The following is a 19,509-nucleotide window of genomic DNA, read 5'->3' on the forward strand; positions in this document are numbered from 1 at the left end:
AAAAAAAAAAAAATTTTTTTTTATTATACTTTAAGTTCTAGGGTACATGTGCACAACATGCTGGTTTGTTACATATGTATACATGTGCCATGTTGGTGTGCTGCACCCATCAACTCATTATTTACATTAGGAATATCTCCTAATGCTATCCCTCCCCCCTTCCCCACCCCACAACAGGTCCCTGTGTGTGATGTTCCCCTTCCTGTGTCCAAGTGTTCTCATTTTCACCTTTATCTTGAAACATACTTTTGCTGGATTTAGAATTCTTGATTGGCAAATTTTTTCTTTCAGCATTCTGAATATTTTATACCACTGGCTCCTGGCCTCCATTGTTCTGATGAGTAGTCAGCTGTTAATTGTATCATTGGTCCCTATATGTAATGAATCATTTTTCTCTTGTTGCTTTCAATATTTTCTCTTTATTTTTGGCTTTCAGCAGTTTGTAATGTTTCTAGGCATGAATGTCTTTGTTTTATGCTTTTTGGAGTCCATCGAGCTTCCTGGATGTGTAGATTAACATTTTTCTTCAAATTTTGGAAGTTTTCAATCATTATTTGTCCAAATATTTATTCTACCATTTCTATCTTTACTCTCCTTCTGGGACTCTCATATGTGTATGTTGGTATGCTTGATGGCATTCCAGAGATCTCTGAAGCTCTATGATTTTTCTTCATTCTTTTTTCTTTCTGTTCCACAGACTGGATAACCTAATTGACCTATCTTCAAGTTCATGGGTGATTTATGCTGCAATCTTAAATCTAAGCTTTCCTAGTAAAATTTTCATATCAGTTATTGTAGTTTTCACCTTCAGAATTTCCATTTGGTTCTTATTTTATAATTGTTCTCTATTGAATTGAGATAATTGAATTCCTTTAATTATTTCAACAACCTTTTATTTAATTATTTCAACATGTTTATAAGAGCTTCTTTGAAGTCTTTGTCTGATAAGTTCAACATCTGGACATCCCCCACCCCACCCAGAAAGTTTCTAATGACTGCTTTTTTTTTTTTTTTTATCCTGAGTATAGGTCACACTTTTCTGTTTCTTTGCAGATCTCATATGGCTTTGTACAAAACTGGAAGTTTTAAGATAATATATTATAATAACTCAGGATTCTGATTCCCCAATCCCCATCCCTGGAGTGGTGGTGGTTATTTGTTTTGAAAATTGTCTGGACTACTAGTTCTGTGGCATCTGTCTCTGCTGTGGTATATAGCCAGTGATGTCTATGCTCATTTAAAAGTTTTTGGTATTTATTTTTAAGTCTGGTCTTCTGATGCTGTTTACAATAGCTTAATAATCAGCCAATGATTGATCAGAAGTTGTCTGCAAACACCTCAGGCCCATAAGGCTTCCATACCCTTTGCCAATGGATCCATGTGTCACTTGGAGAACACATTCAAAATTCAGTTTAAAGCCTCTCCTGGCTTTTACTTTCCACCACACCCACTCATGTTTCCTCTATATGTGTGCAGAAACTCATCTTCAGCCAGAAGTGTGTGAATGTCCTTTCTGGTCCTTCTTGAGTGTGTATGCAACCTTATGCATGTACACAACCTTCCAGTCAACCTGAGAAATATGTGGGGGCTTGTCAAGGCCCACTGTGGCTGTCTCATTCCCCAAATCTTCCTGTTAAATTTCTGGCTAGCCCATCAGTATGTTTTTTCACCCCAAAGAGAATGAAATCTTCAGGCTTTAACATTGACCTTCCCTGTTCCTTTGTTACCAAGATGACTACTATATCTGGCAATGCCCAAGGATAAGGGCTTTTTCTGCTCTTTGATCCAAATCAAGTCAGCCTCCCTCCTCAGTGATGCTGCTAGTTTTCACTAGAATTTCCTCACTGATGGAGCAGGGATTAGAGAACAAAAGCAGTCCCAGACAAAAATAACATAGACTCCCACTGTTATTACTGAGTTTCAGTAATTTTTCTTGAACAAATCCTTCTCATTTCCCTTTTTTCTTTTTTTAGTTAATTTCTAGGGTCCCAAAATGGTTGCTATCGACAATTGTCCAATTTTATCATTGTTTTTTGGGGAAAAGATTTGCTAGAGCCTCTCTCCTTCATCCCAGAAGTCCTGTCTCCACACCAACATTTAAAGATGATTAATTTTCAAATTACTACTCTATGAAGACCCTGGCTGTGTCTGTGCTGTTAGCGATAATCTGTAGCATTAGTGGCCTTCACTAATGAGCCACGTCTCCCAGGATTCATGCCTTTGTGCAGGGCCCTCCCCTTTCAATCTAGGCTGGGTCTGTGACTTGCTTTAAATGACAGAATGCAGAAGAAGCATCACTGTGCCAGTTCCAGGCATAGGCATTTAAAATGTCTGGCAGCTCCTGCTTTTATACTCTTGGGAGCCCTGAATTGCCCTATCCTGTGGAGAGACCACAAGTAGAAAACACATGGCATGTCTAAGGAATGTCATGGACACTGAGAAATGAGGCCTCAGAAATGTGACCCAAATAAAACTAGCCTCAGCTATTTGAGCCACCCAACTTAGGCACCAGTCATGTGAGTGAAGAAGACATCTTGGTAGTTCCAGCCCCAGGAGGCATGACAGAAGCAGAAGTTAGTCACCCCTACTGGGTCCTGCCTAGATTCCTAACTCCTAGAATCATGAAAAATAATTTTAAAAAGATTGCCATCTTAAGACACTAAGGAATAGATAATAATTTAAGCAATAGATTACCAAAAGATTCCCAGGTAACAACCACAGTTGGCCTCTTGTTTCTAGTTTCAGCTCCCACACATCTGTCAAAGTTCAATAGCCTCCTGGTCTGAACTCATCAGTCCCTACCCAATTTGTGTTGCATTCTGCGTACATGTCACCTGAAGCACAGACAATGTTCACTTTGCACAATGCTCTGCAGAGAACCCAGCAAAAATAGGCACTTAATAAAAGGCTTCACATTGACATTCACAGTTAATACGATCATGAGTCACACCAACTATTACCATCCAGGAAAGAGACCATTTCCCCCTTCTTAGTCACTGAATCATGCTGGCAGGATCAACGCAATACTTCCCCATCTGCATGCCCTTCTAATGCCAAGGGCCCTTACTGATAAAGGCTGCTGATGCTACAATTCTATTTTCATCCATGGGCTCCTTAATTCTGAGCCTGTTTGGGCCACATGCATTTTGTTTTCGCCGAAGTCAAGGCATCTTGGTTCAGATTCCTACTTACATGAAAGGAGCTCAGTGTCAACTGAATGAAAAGTCGTATAAGTTTTGCAAATCCTTCGACTTGATCATCGGTGATGAAAGAGAAGAGGATCTCATGAACGCCCAATAAAGGAATGAGGACCAGTGTTGATTTTGCCAATCTGTAAATGACAACCAAATAGCAGTCATGAGGGCCACATGGGGAACAGGCAACACTTCCTGCTCTTCTGTGCCATGCCTTTGTTGCAGCTCTTACCATATCGATCATTGTTTCCCAGATGGTCTCCTTGACTACAACATTTAATGCTTCAGGGCCACTGTGGTCTTGTTTACTGTTGCGTTCCTACACCTGATGCATGGGGGATGCTCAGAAAACATGAATTGAATGAATTCCCCCGTATCTATTATCATATGTCTGCAGCTCTTAATGTTTTGCCTGATGGATAGATTTCCACAAGTGACTACCACCCTGGGACACTCCACCCCTACCAGGTTTGTTAAGTTTCCTATCGCCTGGCTAGCAGTTTCCTCTATCTTTCTTTACTCAGGACTTTCAACATCAGTATTTCCAGTGTTACCACGAGAAAGGAGAGTTGCCCAGGGTCACACAGACACTCGGTAGTAAACTTCAGGCTGGATGTGGGGCATCTGACCTTCAGTTCCGACCTGCAGACTCCTTTCTGGACTTCGCTATCAGCCCTCACGCTGCCCCTTAACCCTGGTGATAGTGAGGGCTGCAGGAAATGAAAACTGATCCTCCTCATAAAAGTGCTGCGTGGAGGTTCGCTGTTGTATATAGTCTACACAAAAAAGACAAACATTCCTTGTGCCACCCACGTGTAAAGTGCACAGCTGGGGCCCAAATGCTCCATACTGGTGGTTCCCAAACGTGGCCAACTATTAAAATTCCTTACAGAGCTCTTAAAATATATACATACAGTTTCCTGGGCCTCAATGTCAACTCCCTGAATCCACACCTCTGGAGGTTGGGTCCTAGGAAGTTAATTTTTTTTAAGAGACAGGGTCTCCCTGTGTCACCCATGCTGGAGTACAGTAGCACGATTCTAGCTCACTGCAGCCTTGAACTCCTGGGCTCAAGCAATCCTCCTGCTTCGGACTCCAGAGTTGCTGGGACTATAGGTGTGCACCACTGTGCCTGGATAATTATTTTATTATTTTATTTTATTTTATTTTATTTTATTTTATAGAGATGGGGTCTTACGTTGTTACCCAGGCTGGTCTCAAACTCCTAGCCTCAAGTGATATACTACTTCTGCCTCAGTCTCCCGAAGTGTTGGGATTACAGGTGCAAACCACTGCACCTGGCCGGATGTGGACTTCTTAAGGAACTCCCCCATGGATCCTGAGAAGTAGACAGGTTTGGAAATAACTGCTCTTTACTGTTGAGCTGCTTCTTAATTTAAAACTAACTACATTAGCAGAGATGACTCATATTCAGGGTACAAACAAAGCTACTGTCTTATCCACATTGGGAAAGAGGAGCATAATTGTAAAGATTTTTTTTTTTTTTTTTTTTTTTTTTTTTTAGGTCACTTTTTTTTAAAGGGGCCAGACTAGGAGGAACTTCCCCTCAGATCCCGTGGAATTAAAGGTGTAGTAAAACAGGGTGGCATTAGCAGTTCATGGGGGAGTTTCTTAAGGAAGTTTTAACTCTGTCCAAGAGCAAGAGCTTACTGTGAATCCTATGTCTGCAAGGGCCATTCAAATGCAACGTTATCAATGAAACAAACAACCTCACCTTTGTGCCCCCAAAGGATCTAAAGCAGTGCAGGAGCCTCCAGGATGGAGGGACTCCACCTGGCCATGTGACTGTGTGAACCAGAGCCTTGACTGTCAGGAAAGGCTGATGAGCAGACAGATGGAATCATGGGCCTTGGCTATGTGGTTCTCTTGAGCTGAGCTCAGATCGACTCCCACTCTAACACCCACCCCTACAGAAGTCACTTCACTAGGCAACATTAATATGGTCCCCATGAGACAACATTTCAAGGGTTTTGTATTTCCAGGAGTGTTTTTAAAGCCCTCTGGCCCGGAGGTTACAAAGTAGTGACCATGGATGGTAACTGACCTGCAGACAACTTTTGCTTAGGCCACGGAGCAATTTTTGTTATTGCAGTCATCTTTCAATAATAATATTTCTAGCAAAAGTGTCCAGGTTTCTGGCTTCTTTTGAAAAATGAGGAGATCTGGCAACACTGGGCTCAAATTCTTGCTTGGCAATCGTTGGTTGCAGCCGGGCAATGGCTGTCCCTTTAGAGGGAGTCTGTGGCCTCCAGCCCCCACCCGGCTTATACTACTCAGTTGTGTTACTTGCTTGACCCTTGTAAGAGTCTGAATTTGTGACCCTTGTTCTGGGTGGTCTGGGTTTTCACGACACAGACTTATATGCCTCCAAGCAGACCTGTGTCTTATCATCAGCTTATTCTGATGCCATGTTACAGTGTTATGGTTTTCTAAAATAAACTTTTAATTTTGGAATAATTTTAGATTTACAGAAAATTAGCAAAGGCAGTACAGAGAGTTCCTACATCTCTTCACTCAGTTTTCCCTAATGTTAACATACTACATAACCGTGCCCATTTGTCAAAACTTAAGAAACCTACACGGTACATTTCTAGTAACTAAAGTTCGGAGTTTATGTGGATTTCCCACTACTGTCCTTTTCCTGTTGCCTGATCCCACGTTTCGTTTAGTACGGCATGATCTGTAAAGAATAACAATTTTTAAGTAAAGTTTTGGGCCACTCACCCTTCTGGATGGAGACATGAAGGGACTGTCTATCCTTCACCTTATTCTAACTTTTCCTTAGACAAAGTACTATTTGTGTCCCTGTCCAGAAGAAAATCCATAAATAGCAATAGTGGTTTACTCTTACAGACTGTGTTTATGCTCATTTTCATACATAACCATTTGTTTATTTAAATGGTCCCATTTATTGCAATCATTTAACTATCCAACAAATATTTATTGAGCATCTGCTTATGGCACATGAGTGAATCTGATGAGAAAGAAGGAGTTGTAGTCAAAGACAGCAGGGTACAGGAAGAGTGTCTGGGCCTGAGTTCAGATTCTCAGTGTTGCCAATTATTAGTGCTATGACTGTAGGCAAATTGTTTAACCTCTCATCTGTTAGTTTCCTCATCTGTAAAAGGGAGATTATAATAGTAATAGCATCTACCTGACAGCGCTGTCACAAGGATTAAACAATAGCATAGGGTAAACCCTCAGAATAAATGGTATCTGACACATGATAAATGATCAATACATTTTCGTTATTACTATGTTTAAAGAAGCCATCCCTGACCTTCAGTTGCTTATAATTTCAATATTTTTTATCAAATTTACTTGAATTTGTGACATTTTTATTCTTTGGTTGCTGATGGGGTTCAGAACGTGGTACTCTAAAATATGGCACCTTGACATACTAAGTATTTTAAGCTGAAAGAAGTTGAGAAAACTGCAGGAGCAGGAAAGTCTCTCTGACTCTCCCACCCTTCTCCCCTGAAACAGGTCATGAAACCTAAGAGGGATTTTCTGACCTTCTCCTGAAGCGGATCATAAGACCCTCATGTGAGAGGTGGAGGAAAGGAATGTCCTTATATCTGAAGACACAATGACACAAGAATCTGTACAAACAGGGCTTGTTAAATTTCCCCCAGTTTATGACCATTAGATCTCCTTTGTTCAATCATACTTCTCCCATGACCGTCCACTTTGCATCAAACCTAGCATAAAAATACGCACGTTTGACCATTTCTTTGGGCCTTCCTTTCCTTATGAAGTCTCCTACGTCATATAAAACTTATGAAATAAACTTGCATGCTTTTTCTCCTGTTAATTTGTCTTTGTCTAATTTTCAGACCCAGCCAGGAACCCTAAGAGGGTTGAGGAAAAGCTTTTGCTTCCTACATTGCCTATCAGAAAGTCCTTTCAGAAAGAACTGGGGTTTAGCATGTTAAGAAATGCTTGTCGGGCCGAGTGCAGTGGCTCACACGTATAATCCCAGCACTTTGGAAGGCCGAGGTGGGCGAATCACCTGAGATCGGGAGTTTGAGACCAGCCTGACCAACATGGAGAAACTCTGTCTCTACTAAAAATACAAAATTAGCTGGGCATGGTGGCTCTTGCCTGTAATCCCAACTACTTCAGAGGCTGGGCAGGAGGATCGCTTGAACCTGGGAGATGGAGGATGCACTGAGCCAAGATCGTGCCATTGCATTCCAGCATGGGCAACAAGAGTGAAACTCCATCTCAAAAAAAGAAAAGAAAAGAAAGAAAGAAATTCTTCTCCTTTATAAATGAATCAAGAGCTCTGCCCAGGTGCATCCCGTGGAGAGTTAAGGCCCTTTATTTAGGGGAAGAGAGCTGCCTCTGAGAACCACAACTCTGTGGGATCCCATCCCCTGTGGGAACCACAAAAAACAGAGAACTCCAGCCGAGCTGAGGGTCTGCTGAACTCTGTCCGCATTCCTAGGGCATTGCTTACCCTGTTTACAGCCCCAGAGTTCCTCCTTCACACTTGGCTCAGTTCTCTTTCTCCAAGCCAGACAGATGGACCATTTTTTTATTTCCTTTGCTTGATGGTGGAAGCCCAGGGACAAGGGCTAAGACTACAGAAGGTTCTCCAGCTCCTAGCAACTTGCCTCTTTGGCAGGGCCTAAATGTGTTTAATTTAAACTTTCCTAAAATATAATCCTGGAGGGAGGCCAGATCAGGGTTACATTCTAAAAGTTCTCAAAATCGGCCGGGCGCGGTGGCTCAAGCCTGTAATCCCAGCACTTTGGGAGGCCGAGACGGGCGGATTACGAGGTCAGGAGATCGAGACCATCCTGGCTAACACGGTGAAACCCCGTCTCTACTAAAAAATACAAAAAACTAGCTGGGCGAGGTGGCGGGCGCCTGTAGTCCCAGCTACTCGGGAGGCTGAGGCAGGAGAATGGCGTAAACCCGGGAGGCGGAGCTTGCAGTGAGCTGAGATCCGGCCACTGTACTCCAGCCTGGGCGACAGAGCGAGACTCCATCTCAAAACAAAACAAAACAAAAAAAAAAACAAAAATAAAAGTTCTCAAAATCTTCAAGAGTTGGAGGCAGCCTGTACCTACAAGCCTTTGGATAAAATATGCTGGGCCCTGTCCCACCAGAAGTCTTTAAGGGAAAACAGACATGGAAGGGAAAACAGACGTGGAAGGGAATGAGGAAGAGGAGCAACTTTCTGACATGGAAGAGGGGGGTGTGAGCTGAGGAACTGAGGGGTGCCAATGCCCCGCTGGGGTTACAGTAAAGAGCCCTCTCTCAGAACTTGAAAATGAGAGAATTAGCACTGCTTTCTAAGAGCACAATGGGCAAGTGAGTTCACAGATACTGCAGGATTTGCCGGCCCAGGGAGTTAAATAAGGTGGTTTCGGTGTGTCCTGAGAGATCGGTCCCTGCCTTTTTGCTAATGAATAAGTATTAGCTAATCAACTCTATTGCACTCTACAGAAAGAACAAGTAAACAGAAAGGTGGCCAACGAAAATGGCAGGGAAAGCACAGAGGGAGGACGTTCTCAGTACCTATCCCACCTTAGTCTGTGGAGGGCACGCTGGATCTGGGGAATGAGCCTCCTTCCCAACAGGTAAGTGGTACTGTGGGCAGGTGGTGATTTTTCAGGCTACCCTCAGGATCCTTCAACAGCAAGACTCTGCTTTGATGATGTGAGCACCAGTAACATTCTGGTGACTCTCTGGATTCCTGAATCTTCTGGTGTTACAATTAGGAAATTTTGGGAGGTGCATGGGCACAAGAAAGGAATGCTCTACCCCTACCACCACCTTCCATAGACATTAAAAATGAACAATGTTCTAGATTATATACATCGTGAGCTCAGCTGGGGTCAGTCAGCCTCCCAAAGTCTAGGCCACTCAGGAATATAGATGGATTCCCTGTACCATATCCAGGTGGTGGCAAACTCACCAAGGTGAGGCATCTCACCATGGGAGGACTTTGGGTAGACATATACCCAGGTTCTTCTTTATTATTATCATTATTAAAAAGAAAAAGGGTCTCACTCTGTGGCTCAGGCTAGTCTAGACTCCCAGTCTCACACGATCCCTTCCCCTGAGGCTCCCAAAGTGCTGGGATTACAGGCATGAGCCACTGCACCCAGCCTCAAGTTCTTTTTGAGCTTTTTCTTTGAATAAGGGCAGGGGAGAGGAAAAAAAGGAATTTCCAGACAGCCTGCATATGTCAGGCAGGGTTATTCTTTCTCCCCACAAAGCAATCACCCTGGGTCATCACTCAGCCATGAGGGTCTCCCCAGTGTCTTAATTTACCCTTTCCCAGACCAGCGGCTCCTGGTGGGTGTACACCCTCCAGGGCTATGCCAGGCAATCTATTTGATATTGGAAGAAAATATTATAATAGAGGATAATAGGCGTGTATATATTAATTTGTATCTATCCTCTTACATTTTCTATTTTTTGGTCTATCTTATAATACATATATTAGCTCATGAGACCATGCAAATACATGAGGAGGGACATGCTCAGAATTTCTTTACTGACAGAGACGCGTGGTCAGAAAAGTTTGAAAACCACTGCCTTGGATAACTCTAGAGGGGACTCTGGAAAAGAGAATATTGAGGCTGCAAGACGTCTGTAATGGCCCAACCAGAATATTCCACGTGTTCTTTCACTAGAACATCTGGCCCAGCAGTCCTCCACGCTGGCTGTGTATCAGAATCTCCTAGGAAACTCTGTAGCGGGGGCGTCCAACCTTTTGGCTTCCCTAGGCCACGTTGGAAGAAGAAGAGTTGTCCTGGGCCCCGTGTAAAATAAACTAACACTAACAATAGCTGATGAGCTAAAACAAAACAAAACAAACAAACACACACACACACACACACACACACAAACAAAAGCAAACAAACAAAAAAAACGCCGTGCATAATTTTTGTGATATCCGCCACCACAGAAAAGCAAAAAAAGTCCTTGCATTCTAAGGGTTGGACACGGCTGTTCTGTGAGGTTCTATCCCACACTTACGGAGCCAGAACACCCAGTGGTAGGGCTCACAAGGCTGCACTTCTGGCCGACTCTCCGGGGATGCTAATGAGCAGCTATGACGAAAAACTATGTAGGAGTTGCTGTGGGTCCTGGGCATGAGGGAGGTGCCAGTGGCCCATGGTAGGCTTTGGGGGCACAAAGCAGCAGGGTGTCAGCTCTGAGTCCCCTGCGGGTCAACTGCACCATTTCTGTCTCATGGAAACACTAGCCTCTGTCCAGTTTCTGGGGCACCCTGGTTTTCCTGGCGCCTGTTTATTGAGAGAACTCTCCTCCCTGAGTGCACCTAGCAGGGAGGACTAGAGTGGGCCTTGAAGCTCCACCCTCAAAGAGTGGTGAGAGAAGCTAAGCCTTTGGGAAGGGGGCCAAAGAGACTGCTTGGCCACTTGGAGCCTCGACTGGAGGCGCCAAGGGAGACAGCATGGCTCCCTGGAGCCCAGGCCAGGCCAGCTCCCCAGGACTATGGGTTTTTTGCAAAATGTTTGGACCAAAGCTCCAACTAGCAACTATAGTATGTCTGCCCATTATTGAGCCGGATATGTTTATCCTTCTAGACCTCCTGGAGGGAGGGTAGAGTGGCCACCCATATTTATAACCACATCTACAGCCTACTTGAATCCTCAGAATAAGCAGGAGATGAGTATGCAGTGATACTCCCATTTTTACACACCAGAAAGCAGGCCAAAGGGGCCAAGGCACTTGCCTAAGGCCAGTAGGCAAGTCTAGGGTCATGGCCAGCTCCCTCCCTTCCACCTCCTGCTCCATGCCAACATCCTAGTCTTTAGCGAAGTAGAACGCATGCTCCTCAAATGCAGGGTTTACATCATGTCCACCATTTTTGTTTGTTTGTTTGTTTGCTTTTGAGATGGAGTTTTGCTCTTGTCGCCACCCAGCCCAGAGTACAATGGCACGATCTCAGCTTACTGCAACCTCCACCTCCCGGATTCAAGTGATTCTCCTGACTCAGCCTCCTGAGTAGCTGGGATTACAGGCACACACCACCACACCCAGCTAATTTTTGTATTTTTAGTAGAGACAGGGTTTTGCCACGTTGGCTAGGCTAGTCTCGAACTCCTGACCTCAAGTGATCTGCCCGCCTTGGCCTCCCAAAGTGCTGGGATTACAGGCGTGAGTCACCATGCCCGGCCTCGTGTCTACCTTTTATTCCAAGCACAGTACCAGGCACATTGTAGGCATCTATTAAATATTTGTCAGATAAAAGGAAAAACTCCCTTCCTAGCGCCTGGGTCAGACCTTATAAAGGGGTGAGAAACGGGGCTAGGGCCATCTTCACTCGTGCCCACCTCCTCTGGCCTCCTGTGTGGACTGGAATTCCTACTCTTAGAGCTAATCTGTGGGTTAAAACACTCTCGTTCCAGAGCCCTGCTGAATGCCTATGCCACATAGAAAGCAAAGAATAGGCCAGGTGCGGTGGCTTACACCTGTAATCCCAACACTTTGGGAGCCCAAGGCTGGTGGATCATGAGGTCAGGAGTTCGAGGTCAGCCTGGCCAACATGGTGAAACCCCATCTTGACTAAAAATACAAAAATTAGCCAGACGTGGTGGCAGGTGCCTGTAATCCCAGCTACTCAGGAGACTGAGACAGGAGAACGGCTTGAACCCGGGAGGCGGAGGTTGCAGCAAGCTGAGATTGTGTCACTGTACTCCAGCCTGGGTGACAAGAGCAAGACTCTGTCTTAAAAAAAAAAAAAAAAAAGTAAAGAATAACTAGGAAAGAGGGAGAAAACGCTTTATCTCTCTATCATTCATTCATTCATTCATTCATTTGCTTTTACAACAATGCAGATCCAGTAAAAACCTATGATCTGACTTACTAGGAATGAGGACTGCTGTCATCTCAGCAAGAGGAAGATGAGGTGCAGCGATGACAAGTCACAAATAAAGGATGCCTGTGAAAGGATGTCTTTCCTTAGACCCTAAAAGTTTGTGGTCTCTTTTCTCAAGGTTCTCAAAAACACCCAAATAATCTCTTCTCTTCAAATCCTTCCCCAAGGAAGGCAACTGCCAAACTTCTCTTCATACAAGACTGTCCTTTTCCCACAACCACCCATTCTTAGAAACTTTTTTTTTTTTTTTTTTTGAGACAGGGTCTCACTCTGTCACCCAGGCTGGAGTGCAGTGGCACAATCATGGCTCACTGCAGCCTCGACCTTCTGGGCTCAAGCAATCCCCTCACCTCAGCCTGGGACTACAGGCATGCACCACGCCTGGTTAACTTTTGTATTTTTGGTAGAAACGGGGTTTCACCATGTTGTCCAGGCTGTTCTCGAACTCATGGCCTCAAGCGATCCTCTTGCTGCAGCCTCCCAAAGTCCTGGGATTACAGGTCTGAGCCATCACTCCTGGCCTCTTAGGGGCGTTTTAACAGTTTTCTGCTGGGGGATGTGAACGCCTTTGACTACTCACCATCTGCTTCATCGTCTTAGAAGGTCCTCACTGTTGACAAAAGCCTCACTTGATCCCACAGCACCTTTCCAGAAGTGCTTTCTGATACCCTGACCTTAGGAGATAAATGTCCTTCCCAAGACATTAGGTAGAACAGCCAGAGGACTTAAAATAACCTTGGACTGCTGGGGACCAACCTCAAGCCACTTACCTGTATTTATAATCTCTGAAGCACATTTGATTAGCTTTGAGCTTAGAAATGAGAAGCTTGAGAATTTTCAGGAAGATGAAGAAATTGACCTTGAAAAAAAAGCAGAGTTGGGTAAATAAATGATGACCTCCACATAACTGTGAATTTCAAGGTCAGGCTGGGCTCAGCCATCAGTTCCATCAGTTCAATGTAAACCAGGGGCAATTTAGCAGTTAGCTGGCCAGGTAGTAAATGATTAGCTGTGATCTCCACTGGCCCAAAGGCCATCTGAATCTCCAAAGTCCCAAAGGTCATCTGAACTGAAAGTCTGGAAGGAATTTTAGAAAGTGATTTAGTTTATTATTCTGCCTTAAGGAGGCCCATCATTAAGGCCACTCGAAAGGCAGGTGGACAGTCACATTATTAGTATTACTATTACTGTTATTATTATTAACTAGCACATATTGAGTACTTATTGAGTACTTAGCACTAAGTACTTAGTACTTATCACTTAATACTTAGCACCATGCCAGGCTTTATCTAATTTTTACAACACTCTGCTAAGGTAGCCATAACTATTTTTATCCTTATAATACAAGGAGAAAACAGAGGCACAGAGAAATAAGTGTAATTCCCAGGTTGCACAGTTAGTCAGTGATTGAGCCTGTAATTAAACCCAGATTCATCGGATTATAACCCTCCCTTCACTTAAACAGAACGCTATTCTGCCTCTCTTCTGTAAAGAACTCCATCCCTATTGGTGTCTAACTTGAGATCCTGTTGCTGCTACGGAATTCATGGACAGCATATACTCTCTACTCACTAGAATACTTTCCATCACTGTCATGGGCTGGGAAAATCCAGCCCTTCACTGTCAGCCTTTAAAGAAATTTAAAAATATGCCTGCAAATTCCCCCCCTCTCTCTCCTCTCTCAGGTTTCTCACTCCAGGGGAAGCCAGCCACCATTTTGTGAGGACACTCAAGCAGCCTATTGGCAGATCCACATGGGGCAACTGAGTTCTCAGGCCAAAAACCAGCACCACCCACCACCAGCTGCATGTGTGCACCACCTTGGAGCTGATCCTCCAGCCCCAGCCAAGCCTTCAGATGGCTGCAGCCCTGGCTGATGTCTTGGCTGCAGCCTCAGGAGAGATTAAGAGCCCCCTGGAAGTGGTGAAAAGCAAGTGGCTGGGTTTGGGTAGAGCTTGGAGAATGAGAACAGGGTTTGTGAGAAGTGAGACTGGAGAAGGAGGGAGGGTCAGTTTCTGCAGGGTCTTTCACTGTCGTGCTAGGTGAGGAGTTTGGGTTTTCTTCTGAAAGCAACGAAGACCCGGGAACAGATTTTAAGCAGGCAAGTGATCAGATTTGTACTTCTGCATTTCAGAAAGATAATTTCAGTGGCAGGGTGGAGAATGGATTGGGTGAGGGTAAGGCTGGAGGAAGGGAGACCAGTTGGAAAGTAATCTCAGAGTTCCTGGGGGATGGTGATGGAGAGGCGAGCTCAGCAGCAGTCCTGGTGCTTCAGTGATGGAGAGGAAGGGATCAATTTGAAATGATGAAGAAGTATGAGTCAAATGGTCTTTGTTATTGACTGGATGTTTAGTGATGGAGAGAAAGCGATTAATTTGAAATGATGAAGAAGTATGAGTCAAATGATCTTTGTTATTGATTGGATGTGAGAGCATGACCCTGACATTTGGTGGTAGATCTCAAATGTGCGGTACTGCCATTCACCAATAAAGGAATCACGTTGGGGGAAGGAAGAGCATTGGGTGGGAAGTAGAGGGTGGATGAGGACTCCAGTAGTTTTGAACACAAGAGATGCTCCTAGGAGGTTAGATATTTATATCTGAATCTCAGCAGAGAGGTCCCAGCCAGAGCATGAAGCCACTGGAGTAGACAAGATTATCCAGGGAGACTGTGTAGCTGGGAGAGAAAGAGGGTTAAGAGAATTGCCCCATAGTGAAGGGAAAAATGGAGAAAGTGGAGATAGCAAAGGTGATGAAGAAAGAATATCTAGGGAGGTTAGAATAAATGACACAGAAGGGGCATCCTGGAAGACCCCGAAAGGATGATTTTAGGAAGGTTTAAATGCTACATAGAACTTAAGCAAAATAAGACTGCATTTAGCAACAAGGAGTTCCCTAAGAGAAGCTGCCGTGTAGAGGTGGGATCACAAGACGGATTCCAGTGCTTGGTTTTGTGGATGAAATGTGAAGAGGAGAGGCAGCATAGACAACATTAAAGAGGCTTGGCTGTGAAGGGAAGCAGGGCGCTCAAACAGTAGTTGACAAGGGATACACAATGAGATAATGTCTCCTTGGTTTTATTTGCAGGGCTGGAAGAGGTTTTTGGTTGCAACCGTTTTTAAGATTAAAAAGACCATGCCGGGCGCAGTGGCTTACACCTGTAATCCCAGCACTTTGGGAGGCTGAGGTGGGCGGATCATGAGGTCAAGAGTTTGAGATCAGCCTGGTCAATATAGTGAAACCCCATCTGTACTAAAAATACAAAAATTAGTCGGGCATGGTGGTGCACATCTGTAGTCCCAGCTACTCAGGAGGCTGAGGTAGGAGAGTCACCTGAACCAGGGAGGTGAAGGTTGTGGTGAGCCAAGATGGCCCCACTGCACTCCAGCCTGGGCAACAGAGCGAGACTCCATCTCAAAATAAAAAATAAAAAATAAAAAATAAAAAGACCTAAAAATGGCTTTATGCAATATAGAAAGAACTGACAGAAAGGGTGATCAGGCAACAATTAATTAATGCAACAAAATCTCTACAGACATTGAGTCAGCATAGTACTAATTTCCCTTCCTAGAAATAAAATCCTTTAGCTACATATTGAAATGCAAGCTATAGAATTCAGTATGTGTCAGTTATTATTTGTTTTTATTGTCCTCAGGAGAATCAATGCTCAATGCTAAAAGGCTAGAGTTTCAGGCAAGAAGCTAATCCTGAAGCCAGCAGGAATGATAGAGGTTCCCAGACAAAAATAGTTAGGAACAGAGAATTTAAATACAAGCTGAATGTAACCAAGTCATGTATTTCTTTTAATGGGATGCCTGCCTCTCATCATAAAGAGTGTCCTTGGCTTAGTGATTCGTTGAACATAGGCATTTTTCTTACAAAGCAAGTTTAACAGCAGAAAGGCATATATTTCAGCAAATTAATTTCCTTTTTTTTTTTTTTTGAGACGGAGTTAAAAAAAAAAGGTTCACGCCATCCTCTTGCCTCAGCCTCCCGATCCGCTGGAACTACAGGCGCCAGCCACCATGCCCGGCTAATTTTTTGTATTTTTAGTAGAGAAGGGGTTTCACCATGTTAGCTAGGATGGTCTCGATCTCCTGACCTCCTGATCTGCCCACCTCGGCCTCCCAAAGTACTGGGATTACAGGCATGAGCCACCACACCCGGCCCAGCAAATTAATTTCAATCAAGACTGTCTACTAGGCAATGAAGGGTTATAATGAGAAGCATGTTGATTCACTGTTCTCTGTGTTTTCCAGAGACCAGACATGAGAAAATGGGCATCAACCCAGGGGCCATACGAAGGAGGCACTTCCTCACTGCCATAGGATGAAACCCTAGCTGGGGGTACCATGGAGCCTCTGTTCATCTAGGCTTCCAAGAAGACAAGAGTCAGCAGGTACTATTGGATGGTGCTGTTCTTCATTTGCACACAAGCAGGAAAGGGGCTGAGTGAGGACATTTTCCAAGAACCTAGCCAACTCCTCCAGGATTCTGTGACCAGATGGGGGTGGGTACTAAGGACCCAAACATGTAAGGATCTCTTCTAGATTCTGGAAAATACAGATGCATTCCCAGACATCACCAAGATGCATTCTTGGTGACACTTTCTTGGTACCCCAGCTTCTGTGCACAGGTCTGGGCCTACGGGTTGGCAGAGGTGATTGCCAGTATGGCAGGAACTCAGGGGTAGGCCTCATCTACCCCTAAACTCTTCCATCTACCCCCAAACCCCTCCTCCTCTGGCCTGCTCTGTGGACTAAAATGCTTAGCCTGTAGAGCTACTCTTGTGAGTCAAAACACTCTTTCCCCAAGAGCCCTGCTGAAAGGCCCACATCCCACTGAAGCTAAGGAGTCACTGAGAGAGGAGGAAGGAAGCCCTTTCTTCATTCATTCATCCATTCATTCATTTTTGCAACCTAATTACCTAGTATCTGGCCTATTATCACCACTTAAAGCAGAAGATGGGGTGTACCAAATGTAAGTTTTGATGGGGTGGGAAAACCCAGAGTACAGCAAGATTCCCACTTGGAGTCTTTAGAAGAGGAGAGAACAGGAGTGAGGAAATGTCTTGGGAAGCCTGAAGTCACAGAAAGCCCCTGGGTTCCTGGTGGGGCAGAGGACCTAAAGAGGGACAAGGCCAGTGAAGATGAATTTTACCAGTGTATCAGCTTTGCCAAGTTCTGAGGCTACCACGGAAGATTCAGCAATAGCAAATGCAGGCTTTTGACTTTATGACTTCATAAAGTCAACAGATGGTTCATTCAATTTGTGAGCTCAAAACAGCCATTTCAATGGGTCTGTTAACTGCAGGGAGCAGGGTATGGATAGAATGACCTTGCGTAATGTAATTATTGTGTAAGGCTGTCCTGGAGCAGGACTGATCAAGGCTTTACCAATATTCTACTGAGGGCCAGGGAGGCTAGGCTGTAAGAATATGCCAGGTTTCAAGATGATTCAACTCTAAATGTACACTTTAGATGACAGGTGAAGTAGTGAAGTCTGATACAAAGAAAGAGGTGGGAATTCTACAATTTCTGTCTGGCAAGAGACCCAAAGGGCATCTGGATTCTTCAGGTTGCCACATTATGGTCATTTCTGAAACACAGGCAACCTTGTACCAACAAAGCAGTAAATGAAGTTTGTTGATGCATCTGGATTTCCAGCATGTTGTACACTTGTGTCAACCCAGATGCTGGTCAGCAAATGCAGATCCAGTCTAGGGGATGATGGGAGAGATCCAGCTATGATAACTAGGGATGTTCACCACAGAGCCGGACCCTGGGATGGGAAACTCTCCTTAGTCCCAGTGCTTTGTTCACCATGCACAGTTGGCTTTTCCTCAGAAGCCTCTGATCCATGTTCCCCAAAATACGGCCCAGGCTCAAATTTGACCAAGTTGAAAGAAAATTATTAAGTACCTAGAAATGCCAAGTGCTACTAGCTCAGTCTTGATTATTGTTACTCTTTCTTACTTCAGTTTAAATAGGATATATGTGGGGGCCAAAGAATTATTATTTTTTTCTTAACACAATAGAGATTTATTTTATTTATTTTATTTTATTTTATTTATTTTATTTGTTATGTCACAGTCTAGTGCAGTGGAGGGAGCTCTGCTCCATACAGTCATTCAGGAATCCAGGTTCCTTCCACATTGTGATTTAAGGAATTCTCTTTTAGAGTTGGGGTTATGTCTGCTCAGATCAGTGGAAAATTGTAACATGTGGTCATATGACCAAAAATGAAGGTAGATATTGGTTCAGTTGTAGTCTGATGAGTCTCAGAATTATAACTATTAAATTCTGAGTTCCTAGAGGATAGAAACTCTGAAATAACCTAGCACCAAGCCAAGCCCAGTGAAAGTGCTCAATGAACGCTAAAGGAAGATACAAGAGAGTGGCTGAATGAGATTCCAGTGCTAAGGAAGCTCTACATGGCAGGAGATTTGATTCTATCAGTTTGGGTAAGTCCAGGCTGGGTATTTTTTTAATCCTCCCCAGGTTGTTTTAATGTGCAGCTACTGTCTAGTCCATGGTTTTTCAATGTCAGCACTCTTAATATTTGGGGCAGGATAATTATTTGTTCTGGGGGTGGTCCTTTGTGTTGTAGGGTGTTGAGCAGCATCCCTGACCTCCACCTACTAGATGCCAGTAGCAACACTCTCCTCCTACCCCCATCCCCAAGTTATGACAATTAAAAATGTCTCCAAACATAGCCAAATGTCCCCAGGGGTGAGAATCTCCTCTGGTTGAAAATCACTGGTCTAGTTCAAGACTGATTTTATAGATGAAGAAACAGAGGCCCAGAGAGACCAACTCACTTGGCTAAAGGACACATCACAAGTCAGTCACAGAGCCCAGACTCCTGACTCCTAGCCTGGCTCTTTCACTTCTTTCTGCATGGCCTTTCTTTTCCCTTCCATGTCTGGTGGAACACAAAAATTCCACTCTCCAGGGAGCCCTAGAACCAATGCACAGAATCCTAGAATCCTAGAGCTGTGCAGGTTGGGAGGGCAGCAGGTTTAGCTCCTTATTGTTCAGGACAGATTATCTTCTTAGAAACTGATAGAGATGAAGATCTAATGCCTTTCTCTGGGGTCTATGTCAGTGTTTTACAAGTTCATGGTTAAATATCTTCCTTGTGACCAAGGGGAATGTTCCTATTTCTCGTCAAGCCCATTTCCTCTTGTCCAAGTCCCTGTAGACACAGACAACAATAGTTAAGCAATGTCCTCTCTAAAAGCTGCGGGTGATTGTGAAAGATTCCCTTCTAGGCGTGCCTGTTGAGCTCTTTCAATTGCAGGGTGTTGGGGGATGGGGGATAGAGAGATTAATAAAGGACTCAATTTCCGAGGAGAAAGAGAGTTTATCAGGCAGACCTGTGGCCATCCAATAGGCACTTGAGGCCTATGTGTGCATGGGAGGAGGGA

At 44.2% G+C, this 19,509-nt stretch overlaps 1 protein-coding gene across 2 annotated transcripts in view; it reads right to left on the minus strand.

Annotated features, from left to right (window-relative positions):
* The window catches only part of GLP2R (glucagon like peptide 2 receptor), a 71,881-nt gene that overhangs the window by 10,787 nt on the left and 41,585 nt on the right, over positions 1 to 19,509 (minus strand). For both annotated transcript variants that reach the window (XM_017849288.1, XM_017849287.1), the window contains exons 10-11: positions 12,852 to 12,940; positions 3,193 to 3,331 (exon numbers count right to left, since the gene is read on the minus strand). In XM_017849288.1, the coding sequence (XP_017704777.1) occupies positions 3,193 to 3,331; positions 12,852 to 12,940 (228 nt within the window). The remainder of the gene's footprint in view (positions 1 to 3,192; positions 3,332 to 12,851; positions 12,941 to 19,509) is intronic.

The sequence above is a fragment of the Rhinopithecus bieti genome, unplaced genomic scaffold, assembly GCF_001698545.2.
Source record: "Rhinopithecus bieti isolate Rb0 unplaced genomic scaffold, ASM169854v2 scaffold_31527, whole genome shotgun sequence".
In the NCBI taxonomy this organism is placed as follows: domain Eukaryota; kingdom Metazoa; phylum Chordata; class Mammalia; order Primates; family Cercopithecidae; genus Rhinopithecus; species Rhinopithecus bieti.